Source organism: Macaca thibetana, chromosome 20 (genome assembly GCF_024542745.1).
Source record: "Macaca thibetana thibetana isolate TM-01 chromosome 20, ASM2454274v1, whole genome shotgun sequence".
Lineage (NCBI taxonomy): Eukaryota > Metazoa > Chordata > Mammalia > Primates > Cercopithecidae > Macaca > Macaca thibetana.
In genome coordinates this window covers 70,995,565-71,015,353 of record NC_065597.1, presented here as the reverse complement: position 1 = coordinate 71,015,353, position 19,789 = coordinate 70,995,565, and the positions used below count along the sequence as shown (strand labels likewise).

Genomic DNA, 19,789 nt, shown 5'->3' with positions numbered 1-19,789 from the left:
GTGGCTCACAGAAGCCAGGGAAACACTTGGCTGATGTTTGTTGGTTGATTGTAAAGGATCCAGATGAAGAGGTTCACAGGGCGAGGTGTGGGGAAAGGGGTGGTGCGTGCCACCTTTGTATTCACCAACCTGGAAGCTTTCCCGAAAACTGCTTATTTCAGGGCCTTTTCTGGAGGCTTCATCACGTAGGCAGGATTGATGATTAACTCTGTCTTCAGCCGCTGTCCCCTCCCTGGAGGATGGGGCTTGGCTGAAATTCAGTTCCAGGTTTTTTTTTTTTTTTTTTTGAGACAGAGCCTCGCTCTGTTGGTCAGGCTGGAGTGCAGTGGCGCGATCTCGGCTCACTGCAATCTCCGCCTCCCAGGTTTAAGCGATTCTCCTGCCTCAGCCTCCTGAGCAGCTGGGACTACAGGCATGCACCAGCACGCTTGGCTAATTTTTGTATTTTTAGTAGAGAATGAGGGGTTTGCCATGTTGGCCAGGATGGTCTCGATGTCTTGACCTCATGATCCCGTCCATGTCGGCCTCCCAAAGTGGTTTTGTTTGTTTTTGAGACGGAGTTTCACTCTTGTTGCCCAGGCTGGAGTGAAATGGCGCGATCTCGGCTCACTACAACCTCCGCCTCCCAGGTTCAAGTGCTTCTCCTGCCTCACCCTCCCTAGTAGCTGGGATTACAGGCGTGTGCCACCATGCCCTGCTAGTTTTGTATTTTTAGTAGAGACAGGGTTTCTCCATCGTGGCCAGGCTGGTCTCGAACTCCCGACCTTAGTTGATCCACCTGCCTTGGCCTCCCAAAGTGCTGGGATTACAGCCGTGAGCCAGCAGCCCGGCCCGCCTGGCCCAGGTTTTTGTTTGTTTTTCCTCAGGAGCTCTTCGACGACATTTCCAAGTTTCTAATCATGGCTTGGTCTTTCTGGCGGCCAACCCCATACAGGAGCCGAGAGTCACCTCGCTGACACATAAGACGCTCCTGCCACCCAGGACATTCCGCATCACTGACACATAGACACTCCTGCCACCCAGGACATTCCGCGGGTTTGGAGTTCTGTGTCGGGAGCAAAGATCACGGACCAAATAATAGAAAAAAGACGCTCGTAGCACGCCTGTCGCTCAGGAAATGACAAGGGTTTTAGAGGACTCCGTGTCAGGACCTGGGGCCGGGACCAAATATTTATTTTTTATTGTGTCACAATTACATATTTGCACTTGCAGAGGTTTTATTTGAAATAAGGGTCCTTCTGGCCCTGAAAGTTTGAAACGTGCGACTTCAGCAGGAGCTGGCAGGACCGCCTCCAGCCTACAAAGGCACATCTGCCCCAAGTGGCTTTAGGGACAGGCAGGAGTGTACCGCCCACCTTCCTGCATTGGAGCACAGTGCTCAGTGGTCAGCTTTGCATCTGGCGATAGGGTGTGGTTGAGAGCCTAGCCTTTGAATGCTGTCCCCACTGAGTGGCTTGGGGCACGTGACTGCTTGTGCTTCTGTGTCCTCAGCTGGAAATGCGGGTGGGTCGTGTGAGGAGGGGACCGTGTGTCCTGTGCACAGCCCCTCATGTGACAAGTGCTCCTGAAAGGAGCCTGAGTGCTCGAGCTGAGGGGCTGGTGGAAACGACTCGTGGGGCTTCTGAGGGAACCTGCCACGAGGTGAGGCCGCCCTTGGGCTCTGGCCCTGGGCTCCCCGGCAGCCAGGGTTCTTCCTGTGGACCAGCACTTGGGGGAGGAACAGGTCCCTTTTTCTGGACTTTGTTCTTTGAGGCTCTACCTTGCCCTGGCACGTGATTTTATATATATATGTGTGTGTGTGTGTGTGTGTATATATATATATATATATATATATATTTTTTTTTTTTTTTTTTTTTTTTAAGATGGAGTCTCACTCTGTCACCCAGGCTGGAGTGCAGTGGCGCGATCTCAACTCACTGCAACCTCTGCCTCCCGGGTTCACACCATTCTCCTGCCTCAGCCTTCCAAGTAGCTGGGACTACAGGCACCCACCACCACGCCCAGCTAATTTTTTGTATTTTTAGTAGAGACGGGGTTTCATCGTGCTAGCCAGGATGGTCTCGATCTCCTGACCTCATGATCCTCCCACCTTGGCCTCCCAAAGTGCTGGGATTACAGGTGTGAGCCACTGTGCCCGGCCCAGATCATATTTCTTTAATGACACCAGAAATGCATGCCTGTGTGCTATGACAGGCATGGAATTATTGGGTATAGGAGCATTTGGAGTGACCAGGGCAGGCCCCTCTGTCCCTTTCTTGCATCCCACTGCTTGGGGTTGAGTGTTTGACACCCACGGGGCCTGGTGCCCTCCTCAGGCCTGGCCAACGTGATGGAGGAGCTGGGCTTCTGGGGCCTGGTGCCCTCCTTGGGCCTGGCCAACATGGTGGAGGAGCTGGGTTCTGGGGAGATGTCCGGGGGCTGCCACAAAGGGGGTGTGCGCCGAGGTCACAGGCCAGTGTGAGTGAGTGGTCTGCCCCCTGTCCCCCAGCGCTCAGGGGTTGGGTAACCATCTCGGGTGCACTTGAAGAGAGGGTCCCGCTGCCACCAGAAAGGCTAGAGAGAACAGAGAAATGCCCTGCCAAGCCTGGCTGGTGTCACCCTGTCCTAGACCCCCGGGGGCTAGTGACGAGAGAAGTGCCACAGTCCCCCTGTCTCAGGACCTGGCGCAAGGCCAGCTTCCCGTCCCAGCGGGGATCACAGAGAAAACAGTCCCCTCCTCTCAGGACCTGGTACGAGGCCTGATTCCCCTCCCAGCAGGGATCACAGAGCAGGAGCAGCTCCAGGACCTGGAGGCTGTGCCCAGGCACCCGGACCCCATCCAGCCTGCCAGTGCTCCATCCATTTGAGCTGCAGGGCAAGCCACCCTCTCTGCCTCATGACAGGGAAACTGAGGCTCAGACAGAAGGGTGTGTGCAGGGCTCCACAGCTCACAGGAGAAAGCTGGGGTCCACCTGAGGGCGGTGTCTTAACTGTGCGTTTTACTGAGGCTGAGCCTGGGCCTCCCCTGTAGTGCCTCCTCCCACACTGGGCTCTGGTGGCCAGGGCAGGCCTCTTCTGCCTTTGTGTGTACAGTGGTGGCCCTCCCACACCCTACCCCACCTCTGGGCTCAGTGTGCCTTTGTCCAGGAGAGCCAGCCCTGGCCGCAGGCAAGCAGGGCGGTGTGGTGGAGGGAGGGGCTGTGGGGTGTGAATTGGGTTCCTGCATGGAGTTTTATCAGACATGAAACTGCTTGAGACACCTGTCTTAGGGATGCACTCGCGCCTGGCCTGTGGCGAAGACATGCGGAAAGGTGTTAAGAAGAGTGAGATATTGGTGACCATCTCAGGGGCCCTGACGGAATGATAAAACCACAGCGGGACCGGTGTGGTGGTTCACAGGACACAGCCCCAATGTGTGCGGACACATGAAAGAGCAGTGTTGACGCCTACCGCGTCTGAATGCTGAGGAAGAGAGAGCCGCGGTGCATGTGGCCACCATTGTGCCTCGCTCCCTGGGAGTGATATATGGGTCTCTGATGGGGCGGAGAACAGGCCACTGGGAGCAGGTGTGAGGGTTGGGGAAGGAGCATTTTGCACTGTGTGTACTTAAGTACTGTGTTCATTCTAAAAGTAAGCACTCAAGCTGGGCGCAGTGATTCACGCCTGTAATCCCAGCACTTTGGGAGGCTGAGGCAGGTGGATCACTTGAGGTCAGGAGTTCGGACCAGCCTGGCCAACATGTCGAAACCCTGTCTGTACTAAAAATAAAAAATTAGCCTGGCCTGATGGTGCACACCTGTAATCCCAGCTACTCTGGAGGCTGAGGCAGGAGGAGCACTTGAACTCGGGGGGCAGAGGTTGCACTGAGCTGAGATCATGCTGCTGCACTCCAGTCTGGGCGACAGAGCAAGACTCTTATCTTAAAAAAAAAAGTAAACCAGCTTAGCACCCCATCGAAAGGAAAAGCACAGCCACACTGGGCGATATAGCAAAGGGATTGGGCAGGTGTGGGCTCTGGAAGAATCGTAGCCGGGCCTGACGTGGGCAGAGCTGCATGGTGAGCCGAGAGGCTGTGGAAGGCCCTGGAAGGTGAGGGCCACGTGGTCATGTAGGCAGTTTGCTGTCCCCCACAAGAGAGGGTCCCCAAAAGACAGATGTCTGCAGCCCTGCCAGCTTTCAGAGTGGGAGGGGCGGGCACGGAGGGCCCTCGCCCTGCTGCAGTCTCACTGCCTGCTCTCGGCTCCCTGCAGATACAGCCCCAAAAGCCCCTCACTACAGTCCGAGACCGTCCACTACAAGAGAGGGGTGAGCCAGCAGTTCTCCCTGCCCTCCTTCAAGATCGACTTCTTGGAATGGAAGGATGACGAGGTAATCCTGGCTGAGCTCCTCCTTGCCCTTTGCTCCTTCTCTCGAATTCTCTTCTCTTGGGGGTGGGGCCAGCGCAGTGAGACCTGTGTGTTTGGGTTCCTCCGGGCTTCATAAGGCCTGGGAACGGCTACCCCAGTCTATGTGCTCAGGCAGACGTGCAGATGGACTGGAGCAAGGCCTGGGCCACATGTTGGCGGAGCCAGGAGACCAGACGCCAACCAGGCAGCCACACTTGGAGGTTCAGACACTGGGATCTCGGGAGCTGTGAAGAATGGGGCCCCCTTTGCCGGCTGTAGCAGTGCAGGGTCTGTTCACACCAGGTGGTGGTCTTTTTTTTTTTTTTTTTTTTTTTGAGACAGAGTCTCGCTCTGTCACGGCCCAGGCTGGAGTGCAGTGGCCAGATCACAGCTCACTGCAAGCTCTGCCTCCCAGGTTCACGCCATTCTCCTGCCTCAGCCTCCCGAGTAGCTGGGACTACAGGCGCCCACCACCTCGCCCGGCTAGTTTTTTGTATTTTTTTTTAGTAGAGACAGGATTTCACCGTGTTAGCCAGGATGGTCTCGATCTCTTGACCTCGTGATCCGCCCATCTCGGCCTCCCAAAGTGCTGGGATTACAGGCTTGAGCCACCACGCCCAGCCTGGTGGTGGTCTTTCAAACTTTTTTTTTTTTTTTTTTTTGAGACGGAGTCTCGCTCTGTCACCCAGGCTGGAGTGCAGTGGCTGGATCTCAGCTCACTGCAAGCTCTGCCTCCCGGGTTCACGCCATTCTCCTGCCTCAGCTTCCCGAGTAGCTGGGACTATAGGCGCCCGCCACCTCGCCCAGCTAGTTTTTTGTATTTTCAGTAGAGACGGGGTTTCACCGTGTTAGCCAGGATGGTCTCGATCTCCTGACCTCGTGATCCGCCCGTCTCGGCCTCCCAAAGTGCTAGGATTACAGGCGTGAGCCACCGCGCCCGGCCGAAACTTTTTAACCTTACTTTTGTTTAAAATCTTGATGCAGACGTCTCTTTTTTTTTTTTTTTTTTTTTTGAGACGGAGTCTCACTCTGTTGCCCAGGCTGGAGTGCAGTGGTGCGGTCTTGGCTCACTGCAACCTCTGCCTCCTGGGTTCAAGGGATTCTCCTGACTCAGGTTCCTGAGTAGCTGGGATTACAGGCACATGCCACCATGGCCAGCTGATTTTTTGTATTTTTAGTAGAGATGTGGTTTCACTGTGTTAGCTCAGATGGTCTTGATCTCCTGACCTCGTGATCCGCCTGCCTTGGCCTTCAAAGTGCTAGGATTACAGGCGTCAGCCACTGTGACCAGCCAAAGCTGCAGACTTCTTTTAACGAGGCCTTTTGTAGGTTGCGGCTTAAGTGGCTGCTTTGCTAGTTTTCCCTCCTAGGCCCCTCTCCAGCTTTCAGTCAAAGCTGTATCCTCCTTCCTTCTCCCTTTGCCTTGTTTTCCAGCGTCCATGTGGTCTGCAGCTTGCAAAGACCCTGGTCCAGGGGGTTCCTGTGTAACAGTACAGACCTCGTGTGGCCAGGCACGGTGGCTCACGCCTGTCATCCCAGCACTTTGGGAGGCTGAGGCAGGTGGATCACGAGGTCAGGAGATTGAGACCATCCTGGCTAACACAGTGAAATCCCGTCTCTACTGAAAATACAAAAAATTAGTCGGGCGAGGTGGTGGGCGCCTGTAGTCCCAGCTACTCGGGAGGCTGAGGCAGGAGAATGGCGTGAACCCGGGAGGCGGAGCTTGCAGCGAGCCGAGATCGAGCCAGTGCACTCCAGCCTGGGTGACAGAGCGAGACTCCATCTCAAAAAAAAAAGAAAACAAAAACAAGAAACAGGACAGACCTTGTGGGTCCGAGGCCAGGCGGAGACATTGACCACATGCCCTCCCAGGAGGCCTGATGAGCTTACTTATGCTGGGGCCAGTCCTGTGGCTCCTCTCTTCCTGACCTGCAGCCGCTCTCTGTGAAAAGCCTCCTTGTCCTTGCATTAAAAATAAAACAAGCCGGCCGGGCACGGTGGCTCAAGCCTGTAATCCCAGCACTTTGGGAGGCCGAGACGGGCAGATCACTAGGTCAGGAGATCGAGACCATCCTGGTGAACACGGTGAAACCCCGTCTCTACTAAAAAGTACAAAAACCTAGCCGGGCGAGGCGGCGGGTGCCTGTAGTCCCAGCTACTCGGGAGGCTGAGGCAGGAGAATGGCGTAAACCCGGGGGGCGGAGCTTGCAGTGAGCTGAGATCCGGCCACTGCACTCCAGCCCGGGCGACAGAGCCAGACTCCGTCTCAAAAAAAAATAAAATAAAATAAAACAAGCCAGGTGTGGTGGCTTTTGCCTATAGTTCCAGGACTTTGGGGGGCTGAAGTGGAAGGATCATTTAAGGTTGAGACCAACCTGAGTAAAACCTTGTCTCTGTGAAAAATACAAAAATCAGCTTGGTGTGATGGTATTTGCCTGTAGTCTCAGCTCCTGAGGAGGCTGAGGTGGGAAGATCGCTTGAGCTTGGGAGATCGAGCTTGCAGTGAGCCATGATCATGCCACTGCACTTCAGCCTGTGTGACAGAGCGAGACCCTGTCTCAAAAGTAAAAGCACCTGGGAGTGGGGGACCACCAGGTTGTCTAAGGAGGGGGGAATCGGCCCAGACTGGAAACCGAACAGATGAAAACTCTCATGCTGAGGAGTAGTGGGATTGTCCCTTTGAATAGCCATTGTACTCCAGCCTGAGCAACATAGCGAGACTCCATTTCTTGGGAAGGTAAAAATAATAAAATAAAGGTAAAAGTAAAATAAATGTCTCCCCAGACTCCCTTGGGTGGGCGGAGTCTCTGTCCTCTCCCAGCATCACCGGTGTGGACCCTGCACGCAGCTCTCACGTGTGGCTGTGGGTGCTGTGTGGCGTGTGTGCTGAACTCTGGCGAGTGGGAGTTTGGGGGTGTCTCTGTTCCCTGTTTTTTCATGTTCCCTGGGGTCCCTCCCCCAGCCCCTCTGGGGAGCCCCAGTCTCCATGCCCTGTGAGCCATGGGTTTGCAGGTGAGGTGGTCGGGGGAGGGGAGGGGTCACTGTGGCCAGCTTCCTGAGGGTTCAGGGCCCAGAGAGGGTTGGAACCACGATGCCCCCAGTTGTCCTTACCTCTGTCCCGGACTTGGCACTGGACCCACCAGGGGCCCTTTGGTGAGGGTTTGCTGAGGAAGCTGAATGAGCGCCCGTGTGCTTGTAGCCCTGGCTTGTCCGTGGATGGCCATGCTGAGAGTCGGCGCACGTCAGGGACAGCTGCTGCTGTGCGGCCTTCGAGGTGCTATCTTTGTCAGGACTTTTGTGGATGGAAGTGACAGAAAAACTCTTGGGTTTGTTTAAGAAAAGAAAACTAGAGACTTACTGGTGTAGATTCAGAGAAGACTAGGTGGCCTGAGGTTTCTTCCAGGGAATGTGTCATCAGGGCGGGGATCTCTGTGGCTTAGCCTCCCACCTCCCTCAGCTGGCCCTGTTCTCAGCGAGTGCCCTGCAGGCCAGCGCGTGGCCATCCGGCTGGGTCCAGAGGTGCTTGGAGGCCGTGCGCCTTCTCTTTGTGGCCCCACTTGGGGCGGGGGCCTCCCGTCCTGCAGCCAGGCCACAGAGACCTGGAGTAGGAGGGAGACGCTTTCCCAGAGAGAACCTGAGGGGCTCAGATGCTGGGCCAGACGTGGCTTAGCGTCGTTAAGAGCACAGCTGCAAGGACAGGCCACAGGGGTGCCCAGGGTGGCTGCACTGGCCTTGCCCAGGAGCACAGAGGACATGTGTGGAGGGGGTGGGGGCCCACTTTGGTTCTGCTGTTTTCTCTCTCTAGAGCGTTAGGCCAGTTCTGCAGCTCTGTGAGCCTGGGTTTGCCCTTCTGCAGACTGGGGCTGGAAGCAGTTCCTCACAGGGTGGCCATGAGGGCTCTGTGATCAGCATGCAAAGGGCTTTACCCGGGGTGCCCACTGTAAACCCCAGTCTGCCAGCCGGCTAGTGGGAGAGAAGGCTACAGCTACCATCATGCACGCCTCCCCCAGACCATTGGTTTTTATTGCACACCAGTAAAGCACTGTCAGCACTGAGTTTCTGCAGTGTGATGAGAAAAAATCACAGCTCACTCAGGCTCCTCCGTCAGTGCTGAGGTGCTGGCTGCGCGGATGCATTCCAGGCCTGGGTGGAAGCGCGGGGTGGGCAGGGGCGTGGGGGTGGGTGCGCTCCACAAAGCTCTGCCTCCCCCGTCCAGCTCCATCACCTAAAGGAGCAGCTGCCGGTGCGTGAACTCCTCCTTTCTGGGCTTCATGACAGCCCTTGTGGCAGCAGCGTGGGAGCGTTGCTAGGCAACCCTGGGACGATGGCTCCTGTGCAGACTCAGCGGAGTGGGCAGGAAACAGGCTCACAAGGGGCCTACAGTGCCAGCATCAGCCCCTGACAGGCTCCCCACGCCAGGGAAGGGAGTGTCCCTCCCTCTGGCAAGCCCAGGTGTCTGTGGTATCCCTCGGTTGGCTGGGAGCTGGAGGCCTGGCTGGGTCCCGGTGGGTGTGAACATGTGCCCCACCTCCCTGCAGCCTCCCCCCGCTTTTTTGAGACAGGGGCTCACTCTGTCTCCCAGGCTGGAGTGCAGTGGCACAATCACAGCTCGCTGTAGCCTCGAACTCCTTGGTTAAGAGATCCTCTCACCTCAACTCAACTTTCCCAGTAGCTGGGATTACAGGTGCCACCACTGCTGGCTGTTTGTTTGTTTGTTTGGTAGAGACAGAGTTTGACTATGTTGCCTAGGCTGATCTCAAACTCCGGGGCTCCAGCAATCCTCCTACCTCGGTCTCCCAGAGTGTTGGGATTACAGGCCTGAGCCACCATGTCAGGCCCAACAGCCTGCAGCTTTCTGATGTGTGTGGACATTTGCACAAAGCTCTGGCCCAGGATTGGCCTCCTTGGCCACCTTTCGCACCCTGTTCTCCTTTTGCACCCTCCAGCCCCTCCCAGAGGAGACTGGGTCGGCTCCCGTTGCCTGGACACACGGACTTCTGGGTGCTGGTATTGACTGTGTGCTCTGCCAGCCACAGCACTTGGAGCCTTGCGTTAGGCGTGACTTCCGTTCCATTTTGCCAAATGGGGAAACTGAGGCTCGGGTGGGGGCCTGTTTGTAGTGAATGGGTAAGGAGCTAGACTCATCGCCAGCAGCCCTGACTCTGGCCCCGGGCCAGTGCCCTGCCAACTCCTGGCTTCACCCTTCCTCGCTAACAGAGACCACGGCACTTCTCAGCCTTCACAGCACAGCCCCCAGCGTCAGTGTCTCTGTCCACCTCTGTCCACATGTGCATTGGTATCCATACCACGGGACTTGTGGCTGGAGCCTGTGACCCTCCCTCGTGAGATGCAGGGCCTAGGCCCGTGTGGACTTGGTCTCCAGGCTTGTGGTTTGTTCAGCTGATGGCTGCCTGCCCAGGGCTTCTTGTATCGATGGGTTACATGTGCCATTCATTCTGATCGGAATGGAACTCTTAGCTCCAGATGGCAGGAAGCTGCGGTAGCTGTGTGCCAGGTGCCTGTGGTTATGGAGTCCCTGCTGGGTGGGGACATCCTTGGGAGCGCCTGGGTACTGCCAGCCTTTGCCCTGTGTCCATGTCCATGTAGCCTTCCTGGTTGGCAGTTGGGCACACTAATGTTTCTCCCCGTCCCCTTCTCCTGACTACTCTCTGTGGTCCACGTAACTCTTCTCCTCGTCTGTATTTTTGGTAGGAAATTCACTGTGTTGACAAATCTTAGGAAGAAACATTTTTCTCTGTTCCTTAAATAATAGTAATATTTGGCCAGGGGCAGTGGCTCATGCCTGTAATCCCAGCATTTTGGGAGGCTGAGTCAGGCGGATCTCTTGCGGTCAGGAGTTTGAGACCAGCTTGGCCAACAGGGTGAAACCCTGTCTCTACAAAAAATACAAAAATTTAGCTGGGCATGGTGGCAGGCGTCTATAATCCCAGCTACTCGGGAGGCTGAGGCAGGAGAATTGCTTGAACCCAAGAGTTGGAGGTTGCAGTGAGCCAACATCCAGCGGCTGCACTCTAGCCTGGGTAACAGAGCAAGACTCTGTCTCAAAAAAAAAAAAAAAAAAAGATAGTAATATTCACAACAACCGTAGCAACCACCACAGGCAGTGTCTGTGCTGGGTCTGTTGAGAGGACTACATTTGTGCTTTATCCTTGAAACCCATGCGGTAGCACAGTAATGACCCCATTTTACAAGGAAGGAAGCCGAGGCTCAGGAGGACCTGAGATGAAAGCCACCGTGGGCCGCTGGGGTGGGGATGTGTGCCCCTGCCCTGCTTCTGCTGCCCACTTCACGGAGGGACAGTGGGAGAGGAGACATCCTGTGTGTCTGTTGGTTCTGAGCATTGCCGTTTGGGGTGAGTGCTTGGCTGCGGGCTCAGGGTTCCCGTGTGCTGGGCCAGGAGTGTTCCCACCTGGACGTCTGTGGGGGTGGTTGCTGCAGACATGGAGGGGCTCGTCCCTTCCTCGTGGGTCTTGGTCACTGAGGCCTGTGGTCGGGCTCGGGAGGCAGGATGCTCTCCCCCGACCCAGCTGCCCTTGCCTGAACTGGGCCTGCCAGGCCCTTCCTTTTGATGTCTCATCCATTTTTTGTTTTTGTTTTTGAGGTGGAGTCTCACTCTGTCCCCCAGGCTGGAGTGCAATGGGGCGATCTCGGCTCACCACAACCTCTGCCTCCCGGGTTCAAGCGATTCTCCTGCCTCAGCCTCCCGAGTAGCTGGGATTACAGGCGTGCATCACCACGCCTGGCTAATTTTTGTATTTTTAGTAGAGATGGGGTTTCACTATATTGGCCAGGCTGGTCTCAAACCCCTGACCTGAGGTGATCCGCTGTCTGGGCTTCCCAAAGTGCTGTGATTACAGGCATGAGCCATGGCACCCGGCCTTGTTCTGTTTTTTTTTTTTTTTTTTAAACACCTTTATTGTGTTATAATTACCATCTCCTGCAGTTCACTCGTGTTAAGCAAATGATTCGCTGGCTTTTAGAATGCTCACAGTGGCGCAGCCAGTATCCGTTCTTTCAGTAAATCTTTATTGAGAAATAAATGATTCTTTTTCCTCCCAGAATAAACAGGTGCATGTGTCCATTGCTGTTCTGTGCCAGACACCGAGGATGTCATGGTGACTGGAGACACAGGGTCCCTGCCCTCCACGGAGGGAGTCAGGGAGCCCGATGGTGGCCAGTGGCTTTCCTGGTTACCAGGGTCTGAATGATAGAAGCCCAGGGGCCAAGTGCTTCCTGAGGCCCAGAGAAAGACTTGGCCTGCAGAGGGCAGGGCGAGACCCGCAGAGCAGTACCCGGGAGTAGGGCTCCAAGAGGATGGTACTGTGCTGGGCCGACTGCTGGGGCCCTGGGGGCTGTGGGGAAGAGGGTGGCCTTAAGCCTGTGCACGGCAGGGTTGGGATGAAAGCAGGAGGAAGCTTCTCCTTGGACTCAAGCCAGCCTCGTGGTCTCCCTCGCTTGCCTTTTGTGTTTTCTGGGGCCAAGCCAGGTGCCTTCAAAAGTCACAGGGAGTTGCCCAGTGACCAGCACTTCCCCTCCAAGGCACGCACCCAGGAGAACCGAAAACGCGGTTCAGGCAGACACTTGCGCAGCACTGCTCACCGTAGCCAGGACGCAGGCCCAGTCCGGTGTCCGTCACGGAGGAATGCGTGCACAGCGTGTGGATGTCCACACAGTGCCTGTTATTTGGCCAGAAAAAGGAAAGCAGCACCGATGCGTGCTGCTCCGTGGGTGAACTTTGGAAACATACCTAGACAGAAGGTCACCTGTTGTGCAATTCCATGTAAATGACAGGTCCGAAAATGGCAAATCCCTTGAGACAGGAAGCACGTGGTGGCTTCTGAGGGCTGGAGGAGGGGACGGAGAGTGTGTGGGTGCTGATGGCTATGCGTGGGGTTTCTGTTTGGGGTGATGAAAAGTTCTGGGCCGGGCGCGGTGGCTCACGCCTGTAATCCCAGCACTTTGGGAGGCCGAGGCGGACGGATCACAAGGTCAGGAGATCGAGACCACGGTGAAACCCCGTCTCTACTAAAAATACAAAAAAAATTAGCCGGGCGCGGTTGTGGGCGCCTGTAGTCCCAGCTACTCGGGAGGCTGAGGCAGGAGAATGGCGTGAACCCGGGAGGCGGAGCTTGCAGTGAGCCAAGATTGCGCCACTGCACTCCAGCCTGGGCGACAGAGCGAGACTCCGTCTCAAAAAAAAAAAAGAAAGAAAAGTTCTGGAAATGGATGGTGGCAGTTGCATGACATTTTAAATGTACTTAACGCTGTTGAAACGTGTTTAAAATGGCAGAGTTTATGTTTTATCTGTTTTAACACACACATTAAAAAGGTGCCAAGCCTGGCATCCGCCTTTCCTGCCATCTCGAGGCATGTCCTCTGAGCTCTGCTGCTGCCTGCTTTCTCCAGCTCATCTGTTGACCGACTCCAGGCTTCCAGGCTTGGCTGTGTGGGTCCTGACCGTTGTTGCCAACTCTCTCCTCAGCTGAACTTTGACCTGGACCGAGGCGTGTTTCCAGTGGTCATCCAGGCTGTGGTAGACGAAGGAGATGGTGAGTGCATCCTCTTCCATCCTCCTGGGCGTGCAGGCCATGCAAGGAGGAAGCGCGTCCTGAGGGAGGAGTGCTTGCAGCAGTGATGTAGCAGGCCAGGCACAGGGCCTTGGGCTCGCCACGAGGCGGGGTGTGTGGGCAGCTTGGAGTCTGGGGCAGTTGAGGAACTGGAAAGTGCAGGAGGGCGGGTCCCAGAACAGACTCTGCACTCTGGACTCTGCGCAGGCTGAGCCCTTGGTGCCGCAGGCCTGCCAGGCTCGGGGAGGTGAGATGCCTGGGTGGGGCAGGCCCACATTCTTGACTGCTCTGCCCCTTTCTCCCCAGCAGTGGTGGAAGTGACCGGCCATGCCCACGTGCTCTTGGCCGCCTTTGAAAAGGTAAGTGCCATCTGGCCATCACCTTCCCGAGGACCTGGGAGCTGGGCAGGGGGTGGTCTTTTGAGATAAGGCTGAGCAGGGGTTGGGGCTTCGTGGGGTCGCTGAGTGTCAAGGGCCCGGGGCAGGTGGGGGTGTGCCTGTGGCTTCCTGCTTTCCAGAATTCTGGTCCCGAGGCTGAGCGCCGCTGTCACGAGGCTTTGCATTTGCTTTTTTTTTTTTTTTTTCCCCTGAGACAGGGTCTCACTCTGTCACCCAGGCTGGAGTTCAATGACCTCGGCTCACTGCAACCTCTGCCTCCCCGGTTCAAGCAATGCGCCCACCTCAACCTCCCGAGTACCTGGGAGTACTATGTACCACCACGCCTGGCTAATTTTTGTGTGTTTAGTAGAAACAGGGTTTCACCATGTTGGCCAGATTGGTCTCCAACTCCTGACCTCAAGTGATCCACCTGCCACGGCCTCCCAAAGTGTTGGAATTACAGGCGTGAGCCACTGGGCCTGGCCTTTTTTTTTTTTTCTTTGGAGACGGAGTCTCGCCAGTCATCCAGGCTGGAGTGGTGCGGTGGTGCAATATGTGCTCACTGCAACCTCTGCTTCTCAGGTTCAAGCGATTCTCCTGCCTCAGCCTCTAAGTACCTGCGATTACAGGCCCATGCTACTATGCCTGGCTAATTTTTTTTTTTTTTGAGACAGAGTCTCGCTCTGTTGCCCAGGCTGGAGTGCAGTGGCGCAACCTCGGCTCACTGCAACCTCTGCCTCCGGGGTTCACACCATTCTCCTGCCTCAGCCTCCCAAGCAGCTGGGACTACAGGCGCCCGCCACCACACCCAGCTAATTTTTTGTATTTTTAGTAGAGATAGGGTTTCATTGTGCTAACTGTGCTAGTCAGGATGGTCTTGATCTCCTGACCTCGTGATCCACCTGCCTCGGCCTCCCAAAGTGCTGGGATTACATACATGAGCCACTGCACCTGGCCACACCTGGCTAATTTTTGTATCTTTAGTAGAGATGGGGCTTTGCCATGTTGACCAGGCTGGTCTTGAACTCCTGACCTCAGGTCATCTGCCTGCCTCGGCTTCCTGAAGTGCTGGGATTACAGGTGTGAGCCACTGCGCCTGGCCTTTTTTTAATTTTATTTTATTTTTATTTATTTTTTTTTGAGATGACGGAGTTTCGCTCTTGTTACCCAGGCTTGGAGTGCAATGGCATGATCTCGGCTCACTGCAACCTCCACCTCTTGGTTCAAGAGATTCTCCTGCCTCAGCCTCACGAGTAGCTGAAATTACAGGTGTCCACCACCATGTCTGGCTAATTTTTTGTGTTTTTAGTAGAGATGGGGTTTCACCATGTTGACCAGGCCGTTCTCGAACTCCTGACCTCAGGTGATCCACCCACCTCGCCCCCCAACAGAGTGCTTGGATTACAGGCATGAGCCACCGCATCTGGCCATCTTTTTTTTAAACAGTTTCTCGCTCTGTTGCCTGGGCTGGAGGGCTGTGGTATGATCTCAGCTCACTGCAGCCTTGACCTCCTGAGCTTAAGAGATCGTGCCGCTTCAGCCTCCTGAGTCGTTGGGACTACAGGAGTACACCACCGTGTCTGGCTAATTTAAAAAAAATTGTTTTTATAGAGAGGAGGTCTTGCTGTGTTGCCCAGGCTGGTCTCAAACTCCTGGCCTCACGTGATCCTCCCACCTCGGCCTCCCAAAGTGCTGGAATTATAAGTGTGAGCCACCATACCTGGCCAAGACGCTTTTCAAAGGGTACTTGGAGTATGTCAAGGGAGAATGTTCTAGACTGAGGCCAGCCCTCTAGAATTCTGTAGAGCCTGCTGACACGGGCTGGGGCTCCCACAAGGTGGGCTCCCTGCGGTAGACTTACTTCACCCTGGGGTGTGCAGAGGTCAGCAGTGTTGTTACCTCCTTGGGCTGTAGCCTTTTCCCACCAGGCTCAGTGTCCTTGGGTGTCACCTGGCACATGTCACAGAGCCCCAGTCCTGCTGCTCCTTCCCCCACCTGGCTGCCACATCCTGACCGTGCAGACTGGTCAGGCCCCACTCCTTGCAGGAGGCTTTTCCTGACACCACTCAAAACAAACATCTGTTGTCCCCGCTTGATGTTCACGAGGGCAGCCCTCTCCTCTTGGATGTCGTGGCATCCTCAGAGCTGAGTTTGACACCTGGCACAGAGCAGACACTCAGGGAACGCTGGCAGGATGGACGAGGGGCTGCTGCCCAGCTGGCATTGGTTTCTCCTGAGAACTTGGCGGAGGTGATGGGACGCATCCTTGTTTGTTAGTGCCTCGATGGCCCCCCCCAGTGTACACTGACATTCATCAGCACCCTGCCATTGCAGGTCTGCGTGGCACCATCCTGCGGCCCCGGAGTCAGGAGGGGAAAAGGATCCCATGAGACAAGGCCCAGCCTGCCTGCTTCGGGCTTCACGCTGCCTCTGGATCCTGCCTAGCCCAGGCTCTCCACCCACCTCCAGCCCCATGTGTGGCCACAGCCCCTGAGAACTCTAAGTGCAGAGTCCAGCTCCTCCCTGTGATCTGGGTCTTTCTAGAGCACCCCAAGGTCGGGGGTTCTGTAAGCTGGGTAGAGGACCCTTGTCTGTGTGTCCTGTGACGAGGCTGGGTCTGTTCTCTCCTGAGTCCAGGACCACAGACTGTGGTGACGCAAGTGCCCCGGGCAGAGGGCAGCCTTCTGCCTTTTTAGCACTGGGCTCCCCAGCTTCTCTCCCCAGCCCGGCCTTGTCAGAAGCCATGGTGACTGTTGACACATCTGCCCCCTCTGGCAGAGGCAGATGGGCCATATCTGGCAAACCGGTCCATTTTGTGCTTCGAGTACAGAACCCAGTGGGAAACTGCTTTATTTTTGGAGTCCAGCATTCTGGAAATTTCTGTCAGAACCCGCCAGCCTCACCGGAAAATTCTGAGTGCTGGTCATGGTTGACTGAGAAGGGATAGTGAGTGCTGTTGCGAGGTCGCCGTAATTAACCTTGTCAAACTGTGAGCGGTGGTGTGTTTCCCTGGATACCACCGGGCACGCTTGTTCTATTTCGTTCCCGCGTTTTTAGAGCTCTGCGGTTCCCTGCGTGTGCACCCCTGTGGGTGCTCCCGCTCTGTCTTTCTAACTCAGCCGGGCCCTGGGAGAGCAGGAACCTGTTTTGTTTGTCTTGATTTTCGTTGCCAGGCGCTGCTTCTCGGTGTGCAGGAGGCCCTTGTCCATCAACTTGGCTGACGGGCCTTCAGCTTGAGTGTGCTTGAGACCAACTGAGGAGAGTTGGGTTCTGTGGGTCAGCGCAGGGTCCCAGGGCTGTATGTTCAGGAGGCTTCAGATAGTTTCACAGCCAGGCCTGAGGACCGTGTTTTGAGAAATCTTGGCTCTTTAGTTTTCAGGTGGCCCCATCCTTTTTTTTTTTTTTCCCTTTTTCCAGCTACGGGCATGGATTGGCTGGGGCAGGGTGGCTGACCCTGGAGGCCACACGGGGTGCTCAGAGGCGCCAGCTTGACCACCTTAACCTCTGTGTCTTTCTCCCCTGCAGCACATGGACGGCAGCTTCTCTGTGAAGCCTTTAAAGCAGAAGCAAATCGTAAGTCATCAGAGGAAATACTGCCCGTTTGAATTAAGACACACACACACAATCCCATACATACTCATACAAAGACACACACAATCCCATACATACTCATACATAGACACACACACACAATCCCATACATACTCATACAAAGACACACACAATCCCATACATACTCATACATAGACACACACACACAATCCCATACATACTCATACATAGACACACACACACAATCCCATACATACTCATACATAGACACACACACACAATCCCATACATACTCATACATAGACACACACACACAATCCCATACATACTCATACATAGACACACACACACAATCCCATACATACTCATACATAGACACACACACAATCCCATACATACTCATACATAGATACACGCACAATCCCATACATACTCATACATAGACACACACGCACAATCCCATACATACTCATACATAGACACACACGCACAATCCCATACATACTCATACATAGACACACGCACAATCCCATACATACTCATACATAGACACACACGCACAATCCCATACATACTCATACATAGACACACACGCACAATCCCATACATACTCATACATAGACACACGCACAATCCCATACATACTCATACATAGACACACACGATCACACGCACATATACTCACATACTCATACATAGATACACGGACTCACAGACACACGAACACACGCACATATACTCATACATAGACACACACACACAGTCCCATACATACTCATAGATAGACACACACACACAATCCCATACATACTCATACATAGACACACACGCACAATCCCATACATAGTCATACATAGACACACACACACAATCCCATACATACTCATACATAGACACACACGCACAATCCCATACATACTCATACATAGACACACACGCACAATCCCATACATACTCATACATAGACACACACGCACAATCCCATACATACTCATACATAGACACACACGCACAATCCCATACATACTCATACATAGACACACACAATCCCATACATACTCATACATAGACACACACACACAATCCCATACATACTCATACATAGACACACACGCACAATCCCATACATACTCATACATAGACACACACGAACACACGCACATATACTCACATACTCATACATAGATACACGGACTCACAGACACACGAACACACGCACATATACTCATACATAGACACACACACACAATCCCATACATACTCATACATAGACACACACGCACAATCCCATACATACTCATACATAGACACACACACACAATCCCATACATACTCATACATAGACACACACGCACAATCCCATACATACTCATACATAGACACACACGCACAATCCCATACATACTCATACATAGACACACACGCACAATCCCATACATACTCATACATAGACACACACGAACACACGCACATATACTCACATACTCATACATAGATACACGGACTCACAGACACACGAACACACGCACATATACTCATACATAGACACACATACTCATACATAAACACACATACTCATACATAGACACACACGAACACACGCACATATACTCACATACTCATACATAGACACACGGACTCACAGACACACGAACACACGCACATATACTCATACATAGACACACATACTCATACATACACAATCACATACATACTCGTAGACACATATACCCATACATAGACACAGTCATACATAGACACACATACATAGACACACACGTACACACGCACATATATTCACGCACTCAGACATACATACTCAGACACACATGTACACATGCACATATACTCAGACACATTTGCTTGCACACATATACATAGACACATGCACATACACTCACATGTAGACACATATACACACACATACATAGATACACATACACATACATTCACACTCATACTCGCACACAGATACACACACACATGCATACACTCACACTTACATATAATCACACACACATACTCATACACACAGTCACACACACGTACATAGACACACAATCACGCACTCATACATAGACACACATGTACATATATGCAGTCACATACTCATACATAGACACATACTCATACATATTCACACACATACATAGACATACACACACATATACATAGACACATTCACTGCACACATACATAGGCACACACTGATACACATACACTCACGCACTCACATGCATACTCATACACATGCTCATACATAGACACACATTCCCTCGCACACATACACACATACATACACACACATACACTCACGATCATTCGCACACATGTACATAGACACACAATCACGGACGTATACAAAGACACACACTCACATAGACACTCATACACACATATACAGACACCTACACACATACTCTCACATAGACACTCATACACACATATACAGACGCCTACACACATACACTCAGACACACACACACATACACACACAGACACACACGTATAGACACACATACACTCACTCCTACTCACATATAGACACACACTCTTCAGTACTCTTCATGCACTGCTCTTCCTAGGCCACCCTTGCTGCCTTTGAAATAACTGTGCAGGGGCTGGGCACAGTGACTAACGTCTGTAATCCCAGCACTTAGGGAGGCCGAGGTGGGCAGATCACTTGAGCCCAGGAGTTTGATACCAGCTTGGCCAACATGGTGAGACCCTGTCTCTACTAAAAATAAAATTAACCGGGTGTAGTAACACATCTCAGTAGTAACATATCTCAGTAGTAACACATCTCAGTAGTACAATCTCAGTAGAGGTTGCAGTGAGCCGAGATCATACCACTGCACTCCAGCCTGGGTGACAGAGTAAGAGTCTGTCAAAAAAGAAAAAAGATAGC

General features: G+C 53.6%; 2 protein-coding genes across 15 annotated transcripts in view; one reads left to right on the top strand and one right to left on the bottom strand.

The window, feature by feature from the left end:
• UBALD1 (UBA like domain containing 1) overlaps window positions 1-19,789 on the bottom strand; it is a 178,082-nt gene that overhangs the window by 38,463 nt on the left and 119,830 nt on the right. The window contains exon 1 of one of the 11 annotated variants that reach the window (XM_050774594.1): window positions 16,048-16,057. The exons of the other annotated variants lie outside the window; for them this stretch is intronic. The gene's annotated coding sequence lies outside the window, so the exon portion shown is untranslated. Of the gene's footprint in view, window positions 1-16,047; window positions 16,058-19,789 lie in introns of those variants that run through there. 11 annotated transcript variants of the gene reach the window in all.
• The window catches only part of MGRN1 (mahogunin ring finger 1), a 69,809-nt gene that overhangs the window by 22,738 nt on the left and 27,282 nt on the right, over window positions 1-19,789 (top strand). For all 4 annotated transcript variants that reach the window (XM_050774328.1, XM_050774327.1, XM_050774330.1 and 1 more), the window contains exons 5-8: window positions 4,230-4,347; window positions 12,868-12,934; window positions 13,262-13,311; window positions 16,855-16,902. In XM_050774328.1, the coding sequence (XP_050630285.1) occupies window positions 4,230-4,347; window positions 12,868-12,934; window positions 13,262-13,311; window positions 16,855-16,902 (283 nt within the window). The remainder of the gene's footprint in view (window positions 1-4,229; window positions 4,348-12,867; window positions 12,935-13,261; window positions 13,312-16,854; window positions 16,903-19,789) is intronic.